Source organism: Stenella coeruleoalba, assembly GCF_951394435.1.
Source record: "Stenella coeruleoalba genome assembly, chromosome: 9".
In the NCBI taxonomy this organism is placed as follows: domain Eukaryota; kingdom Metazoa; phylum Chordata; class Mammalia; order Artiodactyla; family Delphinidae; genus Stenella; species Stenella coeruleoalba.
The window spans coordinates 2,219,118-2,242,765 of NC_137155.1; the positions used below are offsets into that span (position 1 = coordinate 2,219,118).

Sequence of the window (23,648 nt, forward strand, 5' to 3'; positions counted from 1 at the left end):
GGTGGAATGTCCACACCACATCCAGCCCCAAGGGAAGCTCGCAGGAGAGTAGACAGGCTCCCCGCTTTGTGACGAGGTGGAAATTAACGTGAAGGTAGGTTACAGTGATGATAGACCCTTCACAGGATACACCGGGACCCATAGCAATTCATTCCTGATGGAGAAATAGACCTCGCACATGAATTACTTTCCTGCTAATTCATGTAAAACCTGACTATACAGTGAAAGTTCTCTTCAATAAATATTTGATAACTGAATGAAATGCTGGCATCCTAAATGGCCAAAATATAATGACTGCCTGCCCTGATAAAAAGAATAATTGCATTTAATGAATAAACCCACCAAGCATAGACATGCAGAGTGGACCGGCTGTTTGCTGCCCACTTCTGCCCACAGATAGTGGCCACGGGCCAAGTAGGTGCCAACACGCAGAGTCTTTCGCTTACAGAACAAGTTCATTCCAGAAAGAGGGACATAGAGACCATCAGTTTTATGGTTCCTGCTTTGACTTTTATTTAAAAAAAAAAAAAACGAAACAAGGAACTCCTGATTTGTTTTCATAATGCTTTTCCACTTTGCATAAATATAGTCATAGGTCGATATAGAAATAGTTTGGCCAAACTAGGTTTGAATAAATAGACATGCTAGAAGGTTTCCACTTTCCTGGAATCGGAGTGGAATGTATCAGAAAGACATGCTTTGCTAATCACCGACCCCGTCCTGAATTCTCTAACACGTCAAGTCCCCATAAATCACTGGGGTGTCCTTTGAAAATGCAGACTCTGGTCCAGACCCAGAGGACACTGGGAGCATCTGTAGGTGGTGGGACATGCAGTTGCCAGTGGACCGGAAACAGTGCCATTTCAGGGGGCCCTTCGTCAGGGAGCCTGGGCTCTACCTAATGTCCCCCCCAGAAGCCAGGACTTGCACCTGCCGTCACCGAGTCGGATGGGCGCACTGGGGTTTCCTTCTGGAGGACTGCAGCTGTCCGGGGCAATCTCCCACGTCACCGCCTCCGAGCGGGGCCAGGGCTGCCCTTGTGTGAGTCGTCCATTGATGACACCGTTTCACTTCCCCAGTTTTGCTGTTCAGTTTCATTTTTTTAAACTCAAGCGTCGTAGTAACACTTTCCCGCCAACCTCTGAGGGCTCACGGGGGAGTCAGAGGGAGGGTAGTGGGAGAGGAACGTGCAGTAATCTGATTCTGAATGATGGGATTTTTAACAGGAAGCATCAGGAAAAGTGTCTGAATTATGGTTATTCTGTCCGGCCCTGTGCCCACTGTGTTCCCGTCCATAAGGCGGAAAGGCAGAGTCTCCGTGCTCTGTAAACACGGCCTCGCACTGGGTGCTATTCCAAGGCACAGCTGCAATAAGCCCAAGCGAAGCCTTGTAGTTCAGTGTATTTTTTAATTTGCTTTCTTCAGATATAGGGTCAGAAATTTCATGATGTGGGCATCCGTGGAGACTTTCTTTTTTGCCCAATTAAGTTATAAAAGGAGCGCAGACATTTCTTACAGGGAGTCTCTGAAATGGCAGATTATAGAGTTCCTGGGATTAAAAACTAAATTTTGAATTAATGATATGAAAGACCTCATCCCAATTAACTAAAAGGGAATACAGCCTTGGAGGAACTTGGTCTAACTTGGCTCCCATCAGCCGTATACGTGCGGGGGGCAAGCGGTCACCAGTAGCAGTACCCAGGTATCGTGGGCCGTGTTGTGTCGTCTAGCTCCGGGGCCCTGATCCCTTTCCTGCTCACACCTCCCAAGGGAAACCACCTTGAGTTGAACTCCGTGTTGTCAGTTCAGGGAACGCTGTCTTCCGGTCCCCGGGCCCTGTGATACATCTTCATGCCAGCACAGCAAATCAGGAACAGATAGATTTCCGGGAAAGCTTACCAGCGGAATTAAGACACCAGGCCCAGCAGGACACACGAGAGCCGATGACTCAAATTGGAAGACAGATTGCACTCTCCAAGACACGGCCCCTGTCTTTCCTGCCTGCCCTGTTCTGCAGAAGGGACGCGTGGCTGGAAGGATCTGTCCTTTTTCACTCTGCTGACCGGCTGTCCTGCACAGACGCTGGCTGGACCGCAGGGTCCAAGCCGGTGTTCCCTCCAGCCCGCCCGAGCTCGGGGGGAGCCCAGCAAGCACCCCGTCAGCACAGAGGGGACGCTTCACAATGGGTGGGGTCACACTGAGGCACGCTGGTCACCAAGAGTGGCCCACATCCTTGTCACATGCATTTGCGTGGCATGAGACGACCCAGCTTTCCAGAACAGCCAGCCCGAGGGTCCCCCTGCCAGAGCGAGTGGGTGGAGGCTTTTCCCCTGCGAGGTCACCCTGGACTCTTCTTCCTTCTTTTGTCTGCTTAGAGTTAAGCATGGCAGCCACACGCATATGTGTGTGTGTGTGTGTGTGTGTGTGTGTGTGTGTGTGTGTGTGTGTGTGTGTGAAGGCTCAGAAGTGTTTCTAGTAGGTAATTAACAATCTCTATTGGACGCTCCTCGGGGCTGCCTGATTATCAGCTATTTTAATCTCATCCAGTGTGGCCTCCTAACTCAGAGATTTAGGTAGTTACTTTTATAATCACCTTCCCACCTGCTGGACTTCCTCTGCTCAGCCAGGTCCAATCTAGATCTAGATTTGGGAGAATTCTGAATATATTCTGGTTCGTGTCAAGTTTCCAAATGGTCTATGATTGAATATCATTGTAAATTAGTTGCAGTTTTTCCAGTAGCACATCGGTCCTGCCCACTTAAAATTAAGAATGATGGTAATCATGAAATTCAGAGGCCGATATAGACTTTGAAATTTAATCTGGTGTCGATTTTAAGAGGACCAGATATGCTTCTACTTAATCGCTTTTGCTAAGTGCTGTCTTGTTCACCAAAATCACGTAAGCCGATTGGGAAGATCGACTGTACATTTTAACACATTCTTCTTTCTGAAGAAAAAATTGTTACTAGGAAGTGCATTCTCCTGGTATCTCAACACCAGATATTGTGGTCATACAGAGCTCTCCTTCTTAAAAAAAAAAAAAAAGGAAAAAAAAAAAGCATCTGTTTTTAAAAGAGCTTTAATGCTTACTTAAACATGGCAAATGTATCCCTCTTTTAATTGAGAGTTAAATAAAAATGTTCATCGATTTTAGATTCTGAGACCTATGACTTACTCAATAGCATATTTCTTGAGCACAGATGCCTGTTTCATCCTTTGTTGGATTCAGAGTTTGGGGACATGAGCTGACACACAGCAGAGGGTCCAGTGTTTTTTTGTTGTTTTTGTTTTTGTCACCACTCCAGTAGTGCCACCCCTGAAAGAATTCCTAGTGACAACTAAATTGCACCTCTTAGAATACTGGTACTGAAAATATAACTGTCTTCTATGAATACGGATAGAACAATACTAGCTTCAAGGTTGTAGGATTGTGAGGAAAGCAAAAAGCCAGAAACCTCAGTGCAGGTCAGATTTTGAGGCAGCATCACGGGGAGATTCGGGACTTTTCTCTGGACGGTGCAGACCTTCCCTCCAGTTTCTCAACTTCTCATTTTATTCAATCTTTCTCTCTCTCTCCCACCCTCACACTCTGTCTGTCTCTTTCCTGATTTGCCTGCATAGGGACAGACAGGTAATGGAGAAGAAATTGAAAGGGAAAATACAGGGAAAATGTAAATGAAAAGAAGTTATTATAACTGTTATAATGAAGTACCTTTCATTTAAATATAAGAATGTAACGCTGAAATGAACTTGTGATCCTGAAATGCATTTTTAATGAGTTTCCTTTTTATTTTGCTGCTTCAGTGGCATATTTTAAAGACCCTTTGAAAAAAGCCACATTAAAAGCCCCACCAAATGCCACAACACGCAAAATTGGATATTGGTTTATTCCAAAACTGCTGATGAGGAAGAGTGGCTCTTCATCACAAAATGTTGCCGCCGCTTTATTTAAATGAGTTTGAATTTGCATTGTGATGTGCCGTTCTGATTTAGGGGAAAAAAATTAGATTTTCAGATCAAATTGACCCAACCAGTGAAGCGTTAAGGAGCTGGCAGGTTTAGTCTGAAAGCCTCACGTTCCATCAAACCTGCAGCCGGTGGAAGTCACCGGGCCCTCGGGAAACAACTTTCTCGCCACGTCCTCCCCTCGTCCCAGCGCTGGGTCCCGCTCTCACCGGCTCCCTTCTCGTCCCCGCAGGAGAGCGGCCTTTCCAGTGCAACCAGTGCGGGGCCTCCTTCACGCAGAAGGGCAACCTGCTCCGGCACATCAAGCTTCACTCGGGCGAGAAGCCCTTCAAGTGCCACCTCTGCAACTACGCATGTCGCCGGCGGGACGCCCTCACCGGCCACCTGAGGACGCACTCCGGTAGGTCCTCTGGGCGCAGGCGGGGCTTGGCTTGGGGACTGCCTGGCATCCTCTCAGGGATGCCCTGCTCCCGGGACACCGCTCCTCCGGGCATCGGCTGCACCTGACGGAGACAGCAGTGCCCTCCCCCACGTGCTCGGATGGGTGGGGAACCTTAACGTACACACGCGTGCGCACGCACACACACGCACGCACACGTCTCATCTTAGGTAGAGTATTTCAAAAGAGGCCTCCTCGTCCCCTTGTGTCAGGTAAGTGGGTTTCTCTTTTAAAGGATTTGGCAGCTCGTACTTGTCTTGAGTGTGCCGCTGACACCCCAAAGTTTCCAAATACGTCTCTCAATGTTACCTGTTAAGCCTCCCACGCGACTGTTTCATGCCGAGCATTTCGGGAGTCATCGTGGGGCCAGTTTTCTTTGCAAAGGTGGTAGATAAGGTGATTCTGTCCTGATGGGTGTTGCCTGTTCCCTGAGGGTGCGCTCCCGACTGGGCCCAAGTGCAACGGTCACGCCAGAGGCCAGCCGAGGCCTCCGTGGGAGAGTTCGGTTTGGGGCCGTTACGAGATTTTAGTAAATGCGTCCTGAGTAGTCAGGGTTTCAGCAAGGTCATGGTAAGCGAGAATGTCCCACGATATTCGAAGCGCTCCAGCCTGAGAGCACAGATCCACCTCTGAGTAGACTGGATCTTCTGTCCCCGGAGAAGCTTCCTTGGTGTTTCATGATCCAGTGGCCCCGTAACCTTCCAGGTCAGAGGACGGGGTAGGGAATGTGTGCTGTGCCAGCACGCCACCCGCAGGGGTGTTTGACATCACGCCCTTCCAGCCCCGAGAGCAGGAGGTGATGGGCCCTCGCCCCTGCCCTCAGGGAGCTCACTGATCAGACTGTCCAGACCTGCGGTGGGAGAGGAAGAGGCTGTAGCCCAGCTCCCCCCGACGCCTCCAGGACAGCAGCACAGGAGGCGGGGATGCGTGTCCTTGGGGAAGGTTGGCTTGCGCTCAGGCCCCGCTCCCCAGAGGTGACGGGTGTAGTTGATGCCAGGGTTGGGGCCGCTTCCTCGTCACACATTTACTGAGCACCCTGGGGAGGAGACGGCAGAGCCCCAGCGTGTGCCGGGTACCGTGGTGCGAGCATCCGAGGGGCAGCAGGAGCGCAGGGAGGGGACAGTCAGTCTCGGGCGGGAGGTGTCCATCCGGGAGGAGGCAGGGCTTGGGTCTAGCCACAGGGCGAGTTTCTAGGCTCACCTTCGGAAAAGTTCCCGGTGAGCGTGTGGTCCTGGAAAGGGAGGTGCTGGGCATTTACAAGTGTTGTGGGGAGGTGGTCCTCCCCTGGTGGGTGGTGCCTGCAGGGAGTCAGCGCAAGGCCGCAGGGACAGTGGGGGGCGGGTCCCGGCAGCTCTGCTTCTCAGATGCTCGGTCCGGCCATCGCCCCTCGTTCCGGCCTCCTTCCTGACCGTCAGCGTGGCGGAGGCTCCCAAGTGCTCTTAGAACACTGGGATGGCGTGGGAGAGCTTCTCAGAATCTTCCGAGAAAGGAGCCACACGAAGCCGAGGAGTGGCTTCTCCACGAGGAGAGGTCGGCGGGGGTGCCTGTGGGGCTTGGGCCCTGCTGAGGGCTGGGGCGGACCTTGCTGCAGGGGACAGGAAGACAGGCGGCTCCCCCAAAGCGGGATGATGACGCCGCGACAGTGAGCATTCGCAGGTGCTTACACGTGTGGCTAATAAGGAGCACATGTGTCGTCCCCCCAGAGGTGGAGGTTTGCAGGGTCTCTGTAGGCTTCCGATGTGACAGTGACGCCGTCTGTGTACAGAGCCTACCGGGGGGTCTAGGGCAGAGGAACTTCACAGGTGGCCTTCATGTGGAGTCAGGTTGACATCATCACAGCAGGAACACTGCATTAGAGTTGTAGGATGCACAATATCCCCTTGGGTAGAAAACACAAAGACTCAGCCCTAGCTTGACACCAACCATACTGTCGTCATCCCTGGGTCACTCTGATTGGCAACAGAAATCTCTCCTGCGTATCAGTTCTATGGTGAAGTTAGAAATATCTAGTGCAGTATTTTAACTTATTCTGGCTCCATGCCTGCTTATGTCATGTGAGGCATGATGGTATCCTGCTCAGTGTGGCTGATTATATATAACAGTGGTAGACTCTGGACACTTTATTTCTATTAGGGATCCACTGATGAGCGAGTAGACAAAACTGTAGTGAGAAAACCATCATTGATCCAGGACTGCTGGTGATTCTGCCGTCGGAAAGTGCCACCGACACACAACTCCTGCAAAAAAAAAAAAAAAAGACAATGACTTAGGTTCTACAAGATGATTTCACTAGAATGAAGTGAGGACTTCAGCCTTTGTCTGCAAATTCAGATATGGTCACGTTCTAGTCCGTCGTGAAATGGCCACACCCCCATTCCACTAAAAACCACCATCCACCTGGTAGCTTTCCCTGGCAACAGGTGGTGGCCTGAGATTCCAGCTATAGGATTTGTCCCGTACTGATAAGAGGGGCTTGGGTAGTCTGGAAGGGTGAGGAAGGGTTCCCCTCCCTTCTTCTCTGCTTTCTTTGGAAATTGCAAGCTTGGCTAGAGACCTTCTTTCCTGCAGAACAGTGGACTACACTTCAAGATATACTTTCGTTCAGTTGCTTTCATGAACTTCTTATGTTCCAGAGTTAAAATCAATCATATACTCAGACAGAAATGGGTATTCAGACACCAGGCTATATGTATGGAAATTTGCTAAAGCTGCAGCTTTTCCAGGAAGAGACATTGAGTGGGTTATCTATATTCTATGAGTTTCTAAAGGCCATACTCAATAAAACGTGCAGTTTTAGCAACATTGTATACGTCAATGTTGTTTCTCTGATGTTAGGGCTACAACACTTTCTCCAGATAATAAAAGCTCCCTTTTCCCTCCAGTAGATGTTCCAGAAGTCAAATTTTGGTTTTCGTCTAGTCTTCTTAAACCATAGTTTCTGTTCACCTAAGGAAGAGATTTAACCAATACAAGATTGGGTTAAGCCGTTTCACCAAACAGTCCTATTTGGATGGCATCGATTTTGACATAATACTCTCAAATATGTGAAATCTAACAATATGAGAAGGAACTAAAAGGTTCTGGCTTTAGGATGGAAATTTGTATTGTATAAATAATAGAAGATCCTTTATCCATTTTATCTCCTAAAATGCTATTAAAATCTTTAAACTTAGGCATGATATGAACTTGTGCTAGTCTTCTTTTCCTAAAATACCACTCAATAAAATTCAGGAAGAACTAAACTCTGTATAGAAGTGCACTGCTCAATACAGTAGCCATGAGCCATATGTGGTGTATAAATTTTAATTAGTTAAACAAAATTCAAACTTCTGTTCTTAGTGGCGTGAGCCATACTTCGAATGCTCAGTGGACACGCGTGGCTGGTGGCTGCCATATTGGACAGAACAGGTGGAGAACATTTCCTTCTTCATAGTAAATTCTGTGGGACAGGGCTGATCTAGAAGCCATGCCATCCCTAAAGGTCTTTGGGGAGAAAACAGAGCTTTTCCAGGTTAGAACAAGAAAATACATTTTGGAAACAAAATGCTTATTTCATTAAGTCTATTTATCCACTGTGGTGTCTTACAGACCTCAGGTATTTGTTTAGCACTAGTTTAGGAGTTGAGTTCACTTTGGTTGCATCAGACCTGACGCCACTGTCACTCCAGACCTGGCCCACGATGTGGCCATGGACAAGAGGCCAACTTTGGAGCTGAGTCTGTATCTTATCCAGCCAGCTCAGGCCTTCCTCACATCTCTGCCCTGTTGTCGGGCATCCCTGTTATAACACTGCAGTGGTTTGTTTCTTCCAGTTAAAGTTCAGACTTTGTGATTTAAGTAGAAGAGAATTTGTTAGGCAGTGAACAAGTTAAAATGATAAAAAGGTAACAGGAGTTCTTGGTACAATCAGGAAACCCCTGGGCATTCACATCTTTAAATTCAGTCAACTCGACGGAGCCCATAATGCTTTTAGCTCTCAAGAGCAGAGTTTTTTTTGCCTTTTTGGTAAAAAGTGTATTGCATGCCTTCCCATGACACGTACGGCCGCTATTTAATCGGGGTCTTGAACTCCATTGTGTCTCCTGCAGTTGGTAAGCCTCACAAATGTGGATATTGTGGCCGAAGCTATAAACAGCGAAGCTCTTTAGAGGAACACAAAGAGCGCTGCCACAACTACTTGCAAAGCATGGGCCTTCCAGGCACACTGTACCCAGGTAAGCACCGAGGGCACAGGCTGCCTGGCCTTGGCTCCCCCTCCCTCCCCAGCTGGGGGGAAGGAGGGCCCCCTGCCCGCTGGGATGCAGCTGGACCAGAGCACAGGCCCGGGAGCCACCACGGCTGGGATGGAGGGATGTTTTTGGCCGCTGAACTCTCACTAGGAGTGCCCTGTGCTTCCCAGCTTTCCAAGACCTCCTCTTACCAGGGAGCACGTGACCTTGAAACCCCTTCCTCTCGAAGTCTGGGGAAGCTTCTAAGATTGTAGTGACCCTTGAAAGTCTGGGTTTTTTTCTTTTCTTTCTGGTTTTTGGTGTTTTGTTTTTTGTTTTTTTTTTGGTTTTTTAACCTGGAGTATCAATTGCTTCTTTGTGCTTAGTCATCAAAATAAGATGTGAAATCTGGTTTTAAAAATGATTTTTTTCATGAAGTGGATCAAATAAGAGCTTTCAGGCCATGTTTTCATTCATCAGTGTTGGCACCTGCCTGGAACGTGGGATGATTGGAAGACCCTGACTGTCTGTAGTCTTGCAGCTGTCACAGGTTTCAAGGGAAGCTTGCTTTTTTCCTCATGTGCTCTGATGCTTCGCTGTGTATTGCATCTCGAGATAACATTTGGCTCTGATCTGAGATAACGTAAAGTGAAAGACGTAAACAGAGAGAGTGTGGATCCATTTAGTCCTAAGATGCAGATTGATTCCCTCTGGTGATCAGATGGTTTGGGATTCTTCATGATGGCTTTCTGTCCTGTACTCAGATGAGACGGCTTCTCCTGTGGAGTGAGTGCTGGTTGAGGGTCCATAAAAGCCAGTGGAATTTGTGCAAGGCTACACCGGGTCTCGGGCAGGCAGTGGGTGGGGGTCTCGCTGTGCTGGGCTGGTTGACCTGTGCCCTCTGTGCATTTCTCATGACCCATCCCTCCCGGGCCCCCCAGGACCAGCCCCCATGAGCACTCAGATGGGCCCTTAAGCGGGCTCACCCCCTCCATCCCCTTAGGTTGGCGCCATTCTTTGGGCTTAGGTATCGACAGAGCCTAGCTTATGAGATGTAGTGAAGATTTAATTTTTCTGAATGTGATTTTATTTAGGAAAAGGCTTTTTGGTCATCTGTCATAATTTCCTAATGTCTTTGTGGAAAACATGAGGTTCCCTTGAGCCTTAGGTGCACAGATTGTGTTACAAGCTTAGAGAGAAATGAATCAAATGGCAGAAGAGTCAGTGGTCTGGGAGCCCTGGGCTCGTGGCCCCTCACTGTGCTGTCTCTGAGGGTCTCAGGAGGCCCCATGGCCTGGCAGAGAGGAAACCCAGCTCGAGGTGCTGTAGGCGCCCTGGACAGGCCACAGGCCCGGCTTTGCAGAGAAGGATGGATACACCGGGAAGCATATCAGCTTGATAGATCAAAAATACTACCAGTGCAATTGAATTCTACGGATTTTATGGGTACCCCTCATATAAATCAGGGTGTGGGCTGTTACGTTTGTCCATTTAATAAGAAACCCACATTTCCAAGGCTAAAAAATTAAATTTACCAGCGATAATAACCAATTTGAAATATATTTTTTCAAAGTGGCGTTCATCGTGAAGCAACAAAGACATAAAATGCTTAGAAATAATCTTAGCAGGTCATGTGCAGTCCATGAGGAAGAAAGCTAGCAAACAATACTGGGGCCAGAAAACATGGAGGAGTCACAGGGAGAGAGGCCTGGACACTGCACGTGTGTCCTCTGGGATCACAGCATGGTTTTAGCATGAAATTGGTTTGTCAATCTTATTGGAATGTTATAAAGTGTATCTGGAAAAGCAAATGAGGGAAATGGCATTTTTTTAAAAAGAAGAGTAATGTCTAATGCTGTATTCAAACGTAGCTGTCATCTGGACCTCTTTGAAGAATGGACAGACAAATCCATAATAGAAATGAGTAAAACTTCCAGAGACCCTGTGATCAATCAGCCCGTCCCATCTGAAAAAGGAAGAAGCACAGAGCAGTGGGATTTCAGTGGACTTTTCAGAATCGCTGTGGGAAGAATTGATTAGCCATTTGGAAGATAATCAGTTTGCATTTTTAGCTTCTTACAGCTTAGGAGAAATTGCAGGGGGATGAAAGAGCGATATTTCCAAAACTCCAACCATAAAAACTAGAACACGGCTGGTTATGCAGGATACAAAGCTGTGTCTTCAATTATGGAAAGAAAGGGATGACACAGAAAAGCACAGGTTGGCTAGAAACACCTCCTAGATCAACATTCACCTCCACAATTTCTAGATTTCTTACGGTGCATGTTTTTTTGATTTTCCGGTTTGCTGTGTTCAGGGTCCAGGAGCTCTGAGTTCATTCCCATGTTGCCAGGATTGGCTGCAGCATCTCTGTGGCCAGGTTTCTCCTGCACCTCTGTCCACTGTGGCAGAGTCCGAGTCTTAGATCATTTCTAGCTGAGAGTTCTTTGACTCTCAGGAGGGCTGCTGTCAGGATTGACTGAATTAGTGGATTGGGGTGTATTTGAAAAGTTAAGAGGACTTGTCAAAGGGACACAATTACTTAATCACAGTCCGGCTTCTAGGGACAGTGGTGGTGCTTATTCCCTGGTCTTGGGGGATAAGGCAGGTGTCATTAGCAGGTGGCTCTGGTCAGCCTCCATCTGGCTGGCAGCGTTGCTAGGAAGATTAGAAATAATCTCCGTGAAGATCCTGGCTCTTGTAGGCGCTTAACACATGTCATATTTAACACTGATGATGAGACTGAATCCTTTCACCGTAAGTGTTTCTAAACTGGTCTTTCTAACTGTCTTTGACTTTAGTCATTAAAGAAGAAACTAATCACAGTGAAATGGCAGAAGACCTGTGCAAGATGGGATCGGAGCGCTCGCTCGTGCTGGACAGACTAGCAAGTAACGTCGCCAAACGTAAGAGCTCTATGCCTCAGAAATTTGTTGGTAAGAGTTAAACGTTTCCTGTCTCTTAAAAGAACAACCACGCGGGTGCTTTAGATGGTGATTAGTTGAGGGTAGAAGAAAGGAAAACATATCTCATTTTTTAAAAAGCAAACATTGGCAAACTTAACATTTCTCAAATATCTCGGAATGGTTTTCCAATAGGCTTCTTAAAAATAACAGACCTTCTCCCAGGAGTTGTCCTTAGAGGTGGTTCTGCAGCTTCTGGGGCACTCGGTGAGATCTGCCTGTGGGCGCTCTGTGTCCTTTGGGGGTGACCTGTCAGTGAGCACAGGACAGCGGGGGCATGGCCTGGAGAGCAGCCTCTCTGAGCCTCAGGTGCTCATTTTTCAGAAGAAGCTCATAATACTCCCCACATGGGCTACTTTGAAGGCTAAAAGGGCAGAATTGCAGGGCAACTGGCCTGTGAGGTGCCCAGCAAGGAGATACCGCTGACTCTACCTGTGCCAGGTGCTTTCAGGGTGGGACAGCCCTTCCTCTAGGGGGTTATTGCCAATGTAGCCATCATCCAGCCCAGACCCTGGGAGTTCAAGAAGGATGACACCTGGGCAGGAGGGAGGGGCGAAGGGCTCTGGGCTGGGGACCCAGCCTGAGGGTGTGAGTTCACAGCCACACTGTCACCTTCGCAAAATTAGTCAAACTCTCCAGCCTTGGTTCCACTCTTTACGTATATCACGGGGTTTTATGAACCTAGATTAGCACCAAGGAAGTGACAACATTTAGAAGCCCTCAGTGTGAAGATAATATCATGAAGATAATGTAGAAGGAGGAACATAGAGGAGAGGGTCACGTCCAGGGAAGAGGACCGGGGTGGGGAGGGTCATGTCCAGGGAAGAGGATTGGGGGGGGAGGGTCACGTCCAGGGAGGACGACCGGGGGGAGGGTCATGTCCAGGGAGGAGGACCGGGGGGAGGGTCATGTCCAGGGAGGAGGACCGGGGGGAGGGTCATGTCCAAGGAGGAGGACCAGGGGGGAGGGTCATGTCCAAGGAGGAGGACTGGGGGGAGGGTCACGTCCAAGGAGGACTACCGGGGGGAGGGTCACGTCCAGGGAGGACGACCAGGGGGGAGGGTCACGTCCAGGGAAGAGGATCAGTAAAAGCTTGTGAAGCTGACAGTGACCTGTCACTGGGAGGGAGGAGGAGGATTTCAACACATTTTTGACAGTGGAAGAATGGAGGAGGGTTCTAGGCAGATGGATACAAATACAGAGAAACGATGATGCCGTTTGGGAGCTGGAGCGGGACGTGTGGACACGTCTGACAAGCAGGGCGCATCCCAGGGTGACCCCCGGATCCTCAGGGAAGCCATAATAGTAAAGCCCGAGTCAGCTGTGGCCACAGGTGAATGGCCTTGGAATGCCAAGGTGAGAAAGGTAGCCTCAGTGCAGCAGGCAGAAGAAAGCACTGGCATGTTTTTGATTGGAGCCACATCTTGGAAAATAGAGAGCTCGAGTGCCAAAGACTGACTGGAAATGCGAGGACGGTGGGGCTGTGGTGGAGGGAGGGAGGTATGGGGGCCGTGCCGGGACTGGGGGACGGAAGTTATGAGTCATGGGGACCCATGTGCCATTGACAGGTTCTGGGAAAAGATAGAGTCTGGGTCTGATCTGCTCGTTTTCAAGGGCTTTCTGAGTGACGCCCTGTGGGAGCCTGGGAAATGTGTGTTGGGAGAGGGCGTGGGTCCAGCACGGGGTTAGTGGTCAGTGAGGCCTGGGGCAGCTGCTTTCCTGCAGGAGGTGGGCAGGACCAACAGAAGGCCAAGTTCTTGGGCTCCATCCTGTCTCTGACACTTAAAACAGGCTTCATTTTGATCGGAGGCTGGGTGTTGGGAGGGGTGGGGGGAGGAAGGATTCAGTTAAAAAACACTTTTGCAAACCACCGGCTGGAGACGTGGTCTGGGGAGTCGCCCACACAAACCTGAGCCTTTAGACTGTTGGGCGGGGGGGAGGCCTCACGTTTCCTGTGCAGAGTGGGAGTGACGTGACGTGGAGGACCAAGTGCTGCGGGTGGGATTTCAGGTAGCACCGGGTGGAGGCGAGCCTGGGGCCCCTCAGCTCCTCCCTGGAGGCCTTGTGTGGAGGGGGCTTGGGGGCCGGTGACCAGGAGAGATAGAGCAGTACGTGTGCCCGAGGATTGTTGACAGTCACGGGCCCTGGGGAGCTGGGTACCACTTCCTCCTTCAGGTGAGGAAAGTGAGGGATACCAAGGGCTTTATAAATGGGCATTTCAGCCCCTGCAGCTTATGGAGACTTCAAATAACTATCTGTGAAACTCCGCAGTAGCCACCGCGGGTGAGACCACAATTTAGGTGTTGTATTGAGATTTAGTTGCTATTTATAAATAAATAAATAAACAAACAAACAAACAAAACCAGAACCCGTCTGTCTGGTCAAGCAAAGCTAAGGTAAAAAGGAGTCACTGGGGAGAGGTGGACAGCACAGGAGAAGTGGCAGGGTCCCGGGGGGAACGACAGTAGACAGTAGGACAAGGATGGCAGAGTGGAGATTGGAAAAAAGGGCTCAGAACTGGCTGTGTGTTCTGTTAGGTGTTTGCCCAAGAGTTTGGTGATTGGCAGTTTATTTCTAAACTAATGCCTCTTCTTGCCCCCAGATGACTACCTTACCCTCATGTCAACTTGATGGGGTTTTCATCAACCACTCCTAACCTGTGGTTTCTCCATCTCTAAAATTAAAAAGGAGATGGACTTCTAACCTCTAGAAGTGGTCTATCTTGTATACAAATTCACAAAGAGTGTGTAGGAATGCAGCTGTAACCGTACAAGCTGGCAGGGTATTGGTGGGATTGAAAGAGCTCTGAGTTTGAACTCAAGAGAGGCTCAGACCCAGCCCTTCTACTACTATTTCTATTTATTTAGAGTGATCTCTTAATTGATTGGACTTTACATGCCACTCTTTTCAAGAAGCTTCTGTAGGTGTTCTGTTTTCATAATTGCTTTGTGTTTGAGGAGGTCTGCCTACTGCCTTTCTACCTGAAGAGCATTCTGACAAGTATGTGATGTTGTTCACTCTTTTTTTTCCCCTGGGAACTTTTTAGATCTTGCCATCATGACTGAAGGCAAGATTTTCATTTTCTCTCTGAATGCCTGAAGAGTTTTTTCTTTAACCTAAAAGTTAAATACCCTAACTGGGATGTGTCTTGGTGTTTTTGCATTCTGAATAAAAATTTCCTGACATTTTAATCTGGGGATTCCCTTCTTTTCTCTTTTATTTCTTGGAAATTCTCTTTTTTATAAATATATATTTTTGTTTCATCTGCTGTGATCTCTATTCAGAGATACCAGATGTCCTTATGTTGGAGAGTTTGTCTTCCATATCTGTTAGCATTTCTCTAAGTTTATTTTTTTGGCTTTTTCACATTTATTCACTGTTATTATCTTGTGTTTTTCCTCTATGTTAGTAATTCCATTTTTAGGAGTTTATGTTCTATTACTTGATGTTTCTAATCCATGTGTTAATTCTGTAATAATACTGTTTGGACCTCATTTTGTTTCCTGAGATCGAAATCTCTGTTTTCATCTTATTCTGTTGTTTTAGCCTGCCATGTTTCAGTATCTTTTTTAATTGAATCCGTGTCACAAAGCAATTATGAAACATTACTTCTCTTCCTTGAATTAAGCTTTTCCCTAGGATGGGCTTAGTGGTCTGTGTTTCACTTCCTTTCTTCCCTTGTCTTGCTAGAAAATATCTTCACAGCAACCATGACCTTTTCTTTTCATCTTGTTTATTCAGCTTGGGCTGATAGAGTTTGATTGGCATGTCTACATTCTTCCTATTGTATCTGAGACTTTTTTTTTCTTGTGAGAGCTATTGACTTTTCTCAATACTGAAAGAATGCCAAGGATGGGGTTGGGAGAGTTCAGGTGAGGCGAAGTGCAGCCTTTGTTAAAAGAGTTCCTCTCCACCCTCTGTCCCTCGTTCTGAGACCTGGTTAAATGCCCTAAACCAGTTATCACTGTACTGTACCTGGTTGGGGAGTATTTCCCACAGGGGCCTGCTCTGGTCCTTTGGGCTATTTCCTCCCAGTGTACAGCATTGAGGACTTAACTCCTATCTCCCATCCAGAGAACCAGTCTCACTGCTCACTTGGCCAGGGTCACCTGGTCTCATTAGCAGAGGTTTTAACTGCTTTTCGATCATAAGTGGAAAAAGACACCTATTTGAATTGATTCTCTATGGGTATGAGGATATTAGGGAAAATGCTGAAGATTTTGTTGATTCATACTTAAGGTTTTTGTAAGTGAGATCAACGGCCAAGCTTTTCCATGTATCTCATGCCAGAATTTTCTTTCCTTGGTCCTTGATTTTTTATAAACATGTATTTCATTAGACTATGTACCTTTCTTTAGCATATTGCCAAAGTGAACGTTGTGGGATTTTCTCACTTTGTGGAATATTAGGGAAGAGAAATTCTGTGGGTGTTTTTAATATGCCACGTGAGTCTGAAATCTATGTTGTTGTTGTTTATTTCCTACCTCCTTTTGTTGTTGATTCCCAGTTTTAAAACCAACAGATTTCAGTGGTTGCTTAGGAAACCACAGAACCATGACTTTGGGAGAAACAGGATGATTAGGTGGGAAAGCACAATTTTGGTGGAGCTGTAAGCACTTCTATATGTATCAGAATTGTCTGTGAAGTCCACTCCCCTCCCCTCCCTGCTGGGGTTTGGTGGAGAGACAGACTGAGATACCAGCCAGAAGGGACTCCTTCTCCTCTGAGGTTAATGTAACCAGACACTTGACACCTCGACACAAAAACAGGAAAAAAAAAACCCACGTGGTTTCTGTAATGCTACTCAATTACTTCTAACCTTAAATGGGGAGAAACACCACTTCTGTGATCCCTGCCACCCAACTTACGTAGAAATTCCATTCTGTTGCAGTTCTGCAGAGGGTGTGGCAGTCCACTGACAAGTTTCTTTGTGTCATCCAAGGGTCACATTGTACTGTTGTCAGGGCGTGTGTCACTCCTGACCACCAGCAGATTTGAATGAATGAGAGCCAGGCCGCTGTATGATACATATCCCTAGCAAAGCAAGAAGTGGGACCTAATGATGCTTTCTCGTATGATGGGGCATACTCCTGGACAGTTATCAAAGGTTACGGACATTTTTGAGGATTATTAATAAGTCTACGAACTGTGGAGCAATTTTTTCTTTCGTTGCTAAGAACTAGCTGCAGACCGTGCTGTCAGGTTTCAGTGTGGGAGGTGTGGGGGTCCTTGCTGTCACCAGCCGCTCCAGCCACCATCAGCTGTAACCTGGACCCTTAGGCAGCCGGAAGGCATTCCTCACCTTTGCCTCCCGCCAGTGACCGAGAAGGGTGCTTCCTTCCTTCGGACCTTTCTGTCTTCCTTCAGACACAGTCTCTGCAGGGTTTACCCAGCCTACTGATCCGCCCAGGGCTCTGGCCACCTTCACCCATCCCTTCAAGGCTCCAGTCTCCCTCTCCTCTCCGTCCTCTTGCTTCTCCTGTGTGGGACACACTTCACAGTCTGCAGCCAGCTCTTAGCAACAGAAGGATAAACTGCTCCATACTTCCTAGACTTATTATTAATCCTTAAAAAAATCTGTGACCATTGATAAGTGCCAGGAATATGCCTCATCATACTAGAAAGCTTCATTAGGTCCCCGTAGCAAACCTTCCTTTCCTTTCATGCAACTTCTCAGACAGGGATGCACTGCATGTTATCATGTGTTAATGCCTGTCTCCCCTGTGGGCTGCTGAGAATGGGGACCACTGTTACGTGTTGGCCATCCCGTCCCTCCTGTCTGCTTCAGGGTGGACGCTTGGTGGAGATTTGGTGCGAGAAGGAAAGAAGCAGAGCGAGGGGTGAAACGTAAACAATTCAGACCTGCCTGTGGATGGCCTCTCGTCCTGTGACTTATTAACTAACCACCGCTGAAAGTCCAGTGAATCAATAGCCCTGACCATGAGGACAGACAGTTCATTAATGAATTTGCTAATGAAACCATGGTTTCCTACTGAGCTTAGAACCAGTATATCGGGAAGGTGTATCTTCAAGTATATTCATTTTATTTCATTGTGAAAATTTACACTCGAAAGTTAATTACAAGAAGTCAAATCTTTTCTCAAATTTCCCCTTTCCAGGGGAAGCGAGCTCGCCGCCTTCTACAAACCGTGATATTAGACCTTAAGTTTCTTGAGGCTAAGCTTGCTGACAAGTCCTTGACAACAATTCTCGGCCATCGTTCATGTTCAGTAATTGTTTGAAAGGACAAGTAAACGTAACCCCTGGAGCCTCCTTGCTTTGCTCCCGGCTCTCCACCACGTGACTCTGCAGCACAGGCTCAGTGCTGCTACGGGCTGGGAGGCGAGAGTGGAATTGGAGGCCAGGCAGGATGTGGAGGCCGGCGCGTCCGATGATGCTTTTCACTCTCACGCAAGTCAGAGCCAGCTTTGTGCTACTGACAAGACTGATACCATTTCACTATAAAGAATATACAGTTTTCGTATTTTTGATTAAGCCTTATTCTAGCGTATTAAAGATGGGAATTTAAAACATACGAGATAATATTATTTTAAATAAGTACGTCGCACATTGTTGAAATCATATAATTATGTTTTAATTAAATAAATTTGATAAATTAAGCAGCCATTGTAAATTTCTTACAAGAGTATATTGAAAATACATCATTTAAATATTAATGTTAAATATAAAAATGTTTATAACATCTGGAGTAAAAGACACAAGTATTGGTTTCATTCGTTTAAATATATGCTGTTTAAGTTGGCACACCATCCTTATTTCCCCGATTCATTTATTGATCTGTCCAGACAAATTGGTTTAAACGCCGACCCCGGGCAGAGCCCCGTGCCAGGTGCCCGGCAGGCAGAGATGTGTCAGCTCTCCCCCATGTTGGAGGTGCTCCCGAGGTCGGTGCGCCGCAGGTGTAGTTGTCAGCTCTTGCCGCCGGGTGCAGAGGTAACCTGGGCCTCTCTGACTGTTCCCCGCTTCCCACAGGGGACAAGTGCCTGTCGGACCTGCCCTACGACGGCAGCGCCAGCTACGAGAAGGAGAACGAGATGATGCAGACGCACGTGATGGACCAGGCCATCAACAACGCCATCAGCTACCTGGGGGCCGAGTCCCTGCGCCCCCTGGTGCAGACGCCCCCGGGCAGCTCCGACGTGGTCCCGGTGCTCAGCCCCATGTACCACCTCCACAAGCCCCACGCCGAGGGCCCCGCGCGCTCCAACCACTCGGCCCAGGACGGCGCCGTGGAGAACCTGCTGCTGCTCTCCAAGGCCAAGTCCGCGTCCTCCGAGCGCGAGGCGTCGCCGAGCAACAGCTGCCAGGACTCCACGGACACCGAGAGCAACACGGAGGAGCAGCGGGGCGGCCTCATCTACCTGACCAACCACTTCACCCCTCACGCGCGCAACGGCCTGTCCATCAAGGAGGAGCACGCGGCCTACGACGTGCTGCGCGCCGCCTCCGAGGGCCCCGCGGACGCGCTGCGCGTGATCGGCACGAGCGGGGAGCCCCTCAAGGTGTACAGGTGCGAACACTGTCGCGTGCTCTTCCTGGACCACGTCATGTACACCATCCACATGGGCTGCCACGGCTTCCGAGATCCCTTCGAGTGCAACATGTGCGGCTACCACAGCCAGGACCGCTACGAGTTCTCGTCCCACATCACACGGGGGGAGCACCGCTTCCACATGAGCTAAAGCACCCCCCCACCCCCACCCGCGGACCGCGCCCCGCCCCCAGGAAGAGCATCCAGGACCCGCGCCAGCCCCTGCGCGGGCAGCCGGGATGGACCGACTGCTGTGCTTTGACCTCTAGGTCGTGTTTCGTTTTGTTCTGAGTTGGTTTGCTTTTGAAAACAAGAAGTTTTTCTTGTTAGATGCAGGGTTCCATTTGGAGCCCCCGAAATGCTCTCTTACTAGACAATTCTGTAGACCGCTGGCTGAAATCCCCTCCCCTGTTGCTCCCTAGAAATTGCTGTCCTCCAAATGACGGGTCATGTTCGGAGAGAATTTTATACAAACGGGCGGAAGCCCGGGAAGGAATGAGCCGGTTCCGTGCTAAGCATGGGATTCACGCCCCAGATGGGGTTTCCGAGGTCCCAGGAGCCGTGTGCGCAGCCCCTGAGCTGCGGTCGTGAGCCGACCCTGGGGGTGAGTGCCCCTACAGCAGGGCCGGAAGCTGCGTGTGCATCCAGGGAAGACAGGCCACAGGTTCTAAACAGAGAGATGATTCTAAGTCAAATTCTGCACGTTGTTGGGGACGAGTGACCATTGGGCAGAGGGAGCGAGGGGTTGCACAGCCTTTGGACTCATTCTCGATTTCCAGACCGTGAGGTTGCTCAGCCCACAGCTAAGCCCTCCCAGGCCTGTTGTCACGTGGGATGAACTCCTGTTCCCCTGGGGCACCTGGGACTACTGTCCTCTGCTCCGTCATATCAGTACTTTTAAGGGCCCCCCCCTCAAAACCTATCACTACATTTTTAACACCGGTCCTGAAATTAGAACCTTAATTCCTTTTGAAATTTTCAGATAATAAAATCCCCCAGAAACCAAAATTTTATTCTAAATTCCACACTCATTTCTTTGGTTCTGTCCTCCTTCCCTGCTGGGTTCTACCTATGACCAGAAGGCTATTTTCCCTGCAGAAGGCCCATCCTAGACCTCAGTTAAGGTTTTGTTTGCAGCCCCAGGCCTGGATTTCTTACCGTCAGTACATTTCTTACCCTGCTCGCTGTGTATATTATTCTCATTTTTAAATCCGTAAAAGAAGGATTCAGAATGACCCTTCATTTTTAGGTCAAGGAAGTTTGACAGGTGAAGTCCGGGAGACGCGTCTTACACACAGCACCTATTTGTTTGAAACTAAACTTTCCAACCATCTGAAACTCTCTCCTGTAAGGACAGCACCCTGCATCCACGTAGGCAGGACGCACCCGTCTGACTCGGGACCATCTCGTGACCAGAACTCAAAGTCCAACAGGACAGAGGCAGGTGGCCCCAGAGGTGCTCTCTGAAGCTCCACGAAGGTGTCCGTGGGTTCTCATCCCAACCAGGAAGGTAATTCTGTCATTAAGGACATTCATCTCCACCATCTAGCAGGAAGGGCATACAGTTTCAAATGTTTCCAGTATTTGTCGTCACCAAAAATGTCCAAGGTGACCATGAAGAAACAGGAAAAATTGTGCACAAGCACCTCTGCATGTCATCTAAATCCAGAGTTCTTGGGCTCAGCTCTCTTGACATCTGGGGCTGGATACTCTGTTGCAGGGGATTCCCCTGGGCATCATAGGCTAACAGCATCCCTGGTCACTACCCGATAGATGCCAGTAAGACCCCGAGTTGACTACCAAAAATGTTCCCTGGGAACAAGAGTTGCCCCTAGCGGAGAACACTGCTCTAAGCAAATTCGGAACCAGTCAAGGGTCTGGAGGCCTTCCAAAGGGTCTGGAAGGGTCTAGAAGCCCTGCAAGAATGTTTCCCGTCAGCAGGCTGGAGCCTGACTCCTGTTCCTTTGGATTCATTATAAATTCCGTCAATGAAGTATCCCTCTTCAGTCTTCAGAAACATACCCTCTCAGGTGCATTTGAGTTTTCTGGAAAGGATGGCGTCCCAGCATCCTTGAGGCATGGGGTTCTTTGCTTACAGAACCGTTTGACATTTTGAACCTGGAAATAGACAAAGTTGTAATAATTTGGGCAGTGACACACTGATGCACTGGGTGAAGGGGCAGAGGGAGGCTCTGGGCTGTGGACAGTGTTAGTTCCATTTGCAGTTACAGAGAAAGACCCACCTCATCCCCAAGAACATATATATTCAAGGTGAGAGACTGCTTAGATTTCCAGTTTGGAGGCCAAGTTCACCTGCCCTGTCCTTTCCCAGCCAGCTCCACAGGGTCCATTGGCCGAACGGAGTTATTTTTCCCTGTGACTTCAGACAGAGCTGGACCCACCACTGTAAATAGTGGCTACAGGAGTTCTTTTCTCCAGGGCTTTCCCCTCCCTGTCTCTGCCTTTTATAGCCAGTATAACTGTTTATTTACACACCTTTTGTTGTGGTTTTCTATTGTAACACCATTTTTCTTTCAAACTATTGTATTTAAAGTAAGTTTCATATAATGTCAACAAGTAATTAAATTATGTTTGAAAAGCGGCCATGTTCTGTACCGAAAGCTGTTAACGTTTTCCTCCTAGCTGGTAAAAGTAGGATTTTGCATGATCTCACTCCCTTTTGTTCTGTGGTTTGTTCTGCTGTTTGATGGTGTGAGTGTGTGTCTTGGGGACTGTCATGGATGCACTAGGTTTCATGCATTCTCGTTTTGTTGAAAATAAATATCAACCAAAGGAGGGGCGCCAGTAGCAGGTGGATTCATTGATCACAACGAGAAATCCCTGCTTGGCGTTCCTGCCACTCCGTGTCACCCAGCTTCCCTCCACGTGAAACACCTGGATGCCCGCTCCTTACCCAGGTCCTCCTGCATCGCGTCCCTTAAAGCATGGGCTTGTCCTAGTAGAAGAGTCACTAAAAGGAATTGTGTTACCATTGCTTTATCGCCCGAGGGCATGTCCCAGCACCCAGCACTTCAGATACCCGCACGTTTCACTTCCAATTCAGAATCAACCGCAGAATGAAATCTTAGAATCTTCACTGAGAAAGACAGCTACCTGTTATGGAGATGTGAGTTCTTTTTCTTTCTTTTCTATTTTTGTGCTTTTTTCTTGTTTTGTTTTGATTGTGACTCTCCATGGTGTCATCTTCCTGCCGAAACAAAAGCAAGATGGAATGAACTGCTGTAGACAAGTCATGAAGCAAATGTATTTCTCTCTCTTGCACTTCTTAAGTTCCAGCAATAATGAAGGGTCACCACTACTCAAAACCCAGATCCCGCTCCTTCAGTCCAGTGTGTGTGTGTGTGTGTGTGTGTGTGTGTGTGTGTGTGTTTTACTTTAAAATGAACCAAAATTAGAGTTATTTAAGAGATACAGACATCAGAAAAAAAAAAAGCGCATAGGCTGTTGGCACCATAGCATTCACTGTGAACCCGTGTAACCAGGTATGAATATGCAATCTTGTTTCCAATCCTTTCTGATATACTTTTTTACAATGTTGTGTGTGATGACTGTTCAGGGTTCAGCTTGTTTGTGTCTAATGCAGCTTTAGGTGTTCGGCTGCCTTTCTGGCAGTTACGTGTACAGGATTGTAAATGGGAAAATGCAGTTGTATTTCCAATCTGCCTCTATGACGATGTTAAATTATTTCTGTTTTGCTGTGAACAAGGGGTGTACCCCTGGAGGAATAGAGTATCCTTTTGTACACATTTTGAAAAGCCTCCTCTGTAGTGATAGAACAAATAAATGCAACCAGTACTCTGTCTGCCCTATCCTGTGAAGCCCACGCTAGTCTGAGAGAAGGTCCTGCAGAGCTGCCGCCTGCTACAGACCCCCTCCGGGTCGGAGGAGACAGAGGTGGGCTTGGGGGCGGGTACAGTACAAGTTGGAATCATATGTGATCGTCTGCGTACGACGTTCCTGCCAGTGCGTCAGTTCACTTCAGCAGACTGACACCCCGCCCCCGCCCCGGGCCTAGCTGTGCTGGGCTTAGGGTACTTGTGGGTTTGAGGGTAGGTAGAAGTCGTGAGCAGCAAGACATACATCCCTGGCTCTTCATAGAGCAGTGCTTAATGCCTCAAGCAGCAGGCCCGTGGCCCGGGGAGCCCAGAGGCAGTGACCGACCGCAGTGACCGCCTGGTGGCACTCTCCCTGCAGAGCTCCACACTTAGGGCAGGGGCGCTTCAGCTCTGCTGCAGACCCGCACTGCTGCAGACACTCTCGGTGGTGAAAACCCTCTGGTCCTTTTGGACAACTAGCCAGACATCCTATGGGTTCAGGTCTGCTAAACAAGGTGAAGTGACTAAGTTTCCATGGTCCAACACTTGACCCAAATGGGGCGAAACTTTCATGAAATCCATAGACTGTACTGTTTCACATCAGGCTCTGGCACCAGGGGCTCTTCGTAAGTGGTGTTGGCAGCATCCTTCAAAGGAAGTTCTCACGGTGAATGCCTCCTTCGG

At 48.5% G+C, this 23,648-nt stretch overlaps 1 protein-coding gene across 9 annotated transcripts in view; it reads left to right on the forward strand.

Moving 5' to 3' along the window:
• IKZF1 (IKAROS family zinc finger 1) overlaps window positions 1-19,344 on the forward strand; it is an 88,653-nt gene extending 69,309 nt beyond the window's left edge. For 3 of the 9 annotated variants that reach the window (XM_079932421.1, XM_079932420.1, XM_079932425.1), the window contains 4 exons: window positions 4,199-4,366; window positions 8,494-8,619; window positions 11,415-11,549; window positions 18,570-19,344. In XM_079932421.1, the coding sequence (XP_079788547.1) occupies window positions 4,199-4,366; window positions 8,494-8,619; window positions 11,415-11,549; window positions 18,570-19,279 (1,139 nt within the window). In that variant the 3' untranslated portion in view covers window positions 19,280-19,344. The remainder of the gene's footprint in view (window positions 1-4,198; window positions 4,367-8,493; window positions 8,620-11,414; window positions 11,550-18,569) is intronic. The other 6 variants (XM_079932422.1, XM_079932426.1, XM_079932423.1 and 3 more) reach the window with 3 other exon arrangements.
• The last annotated feature ends 4,304 nt before the right edge of the window (window positions 19,345-23,648 follow it).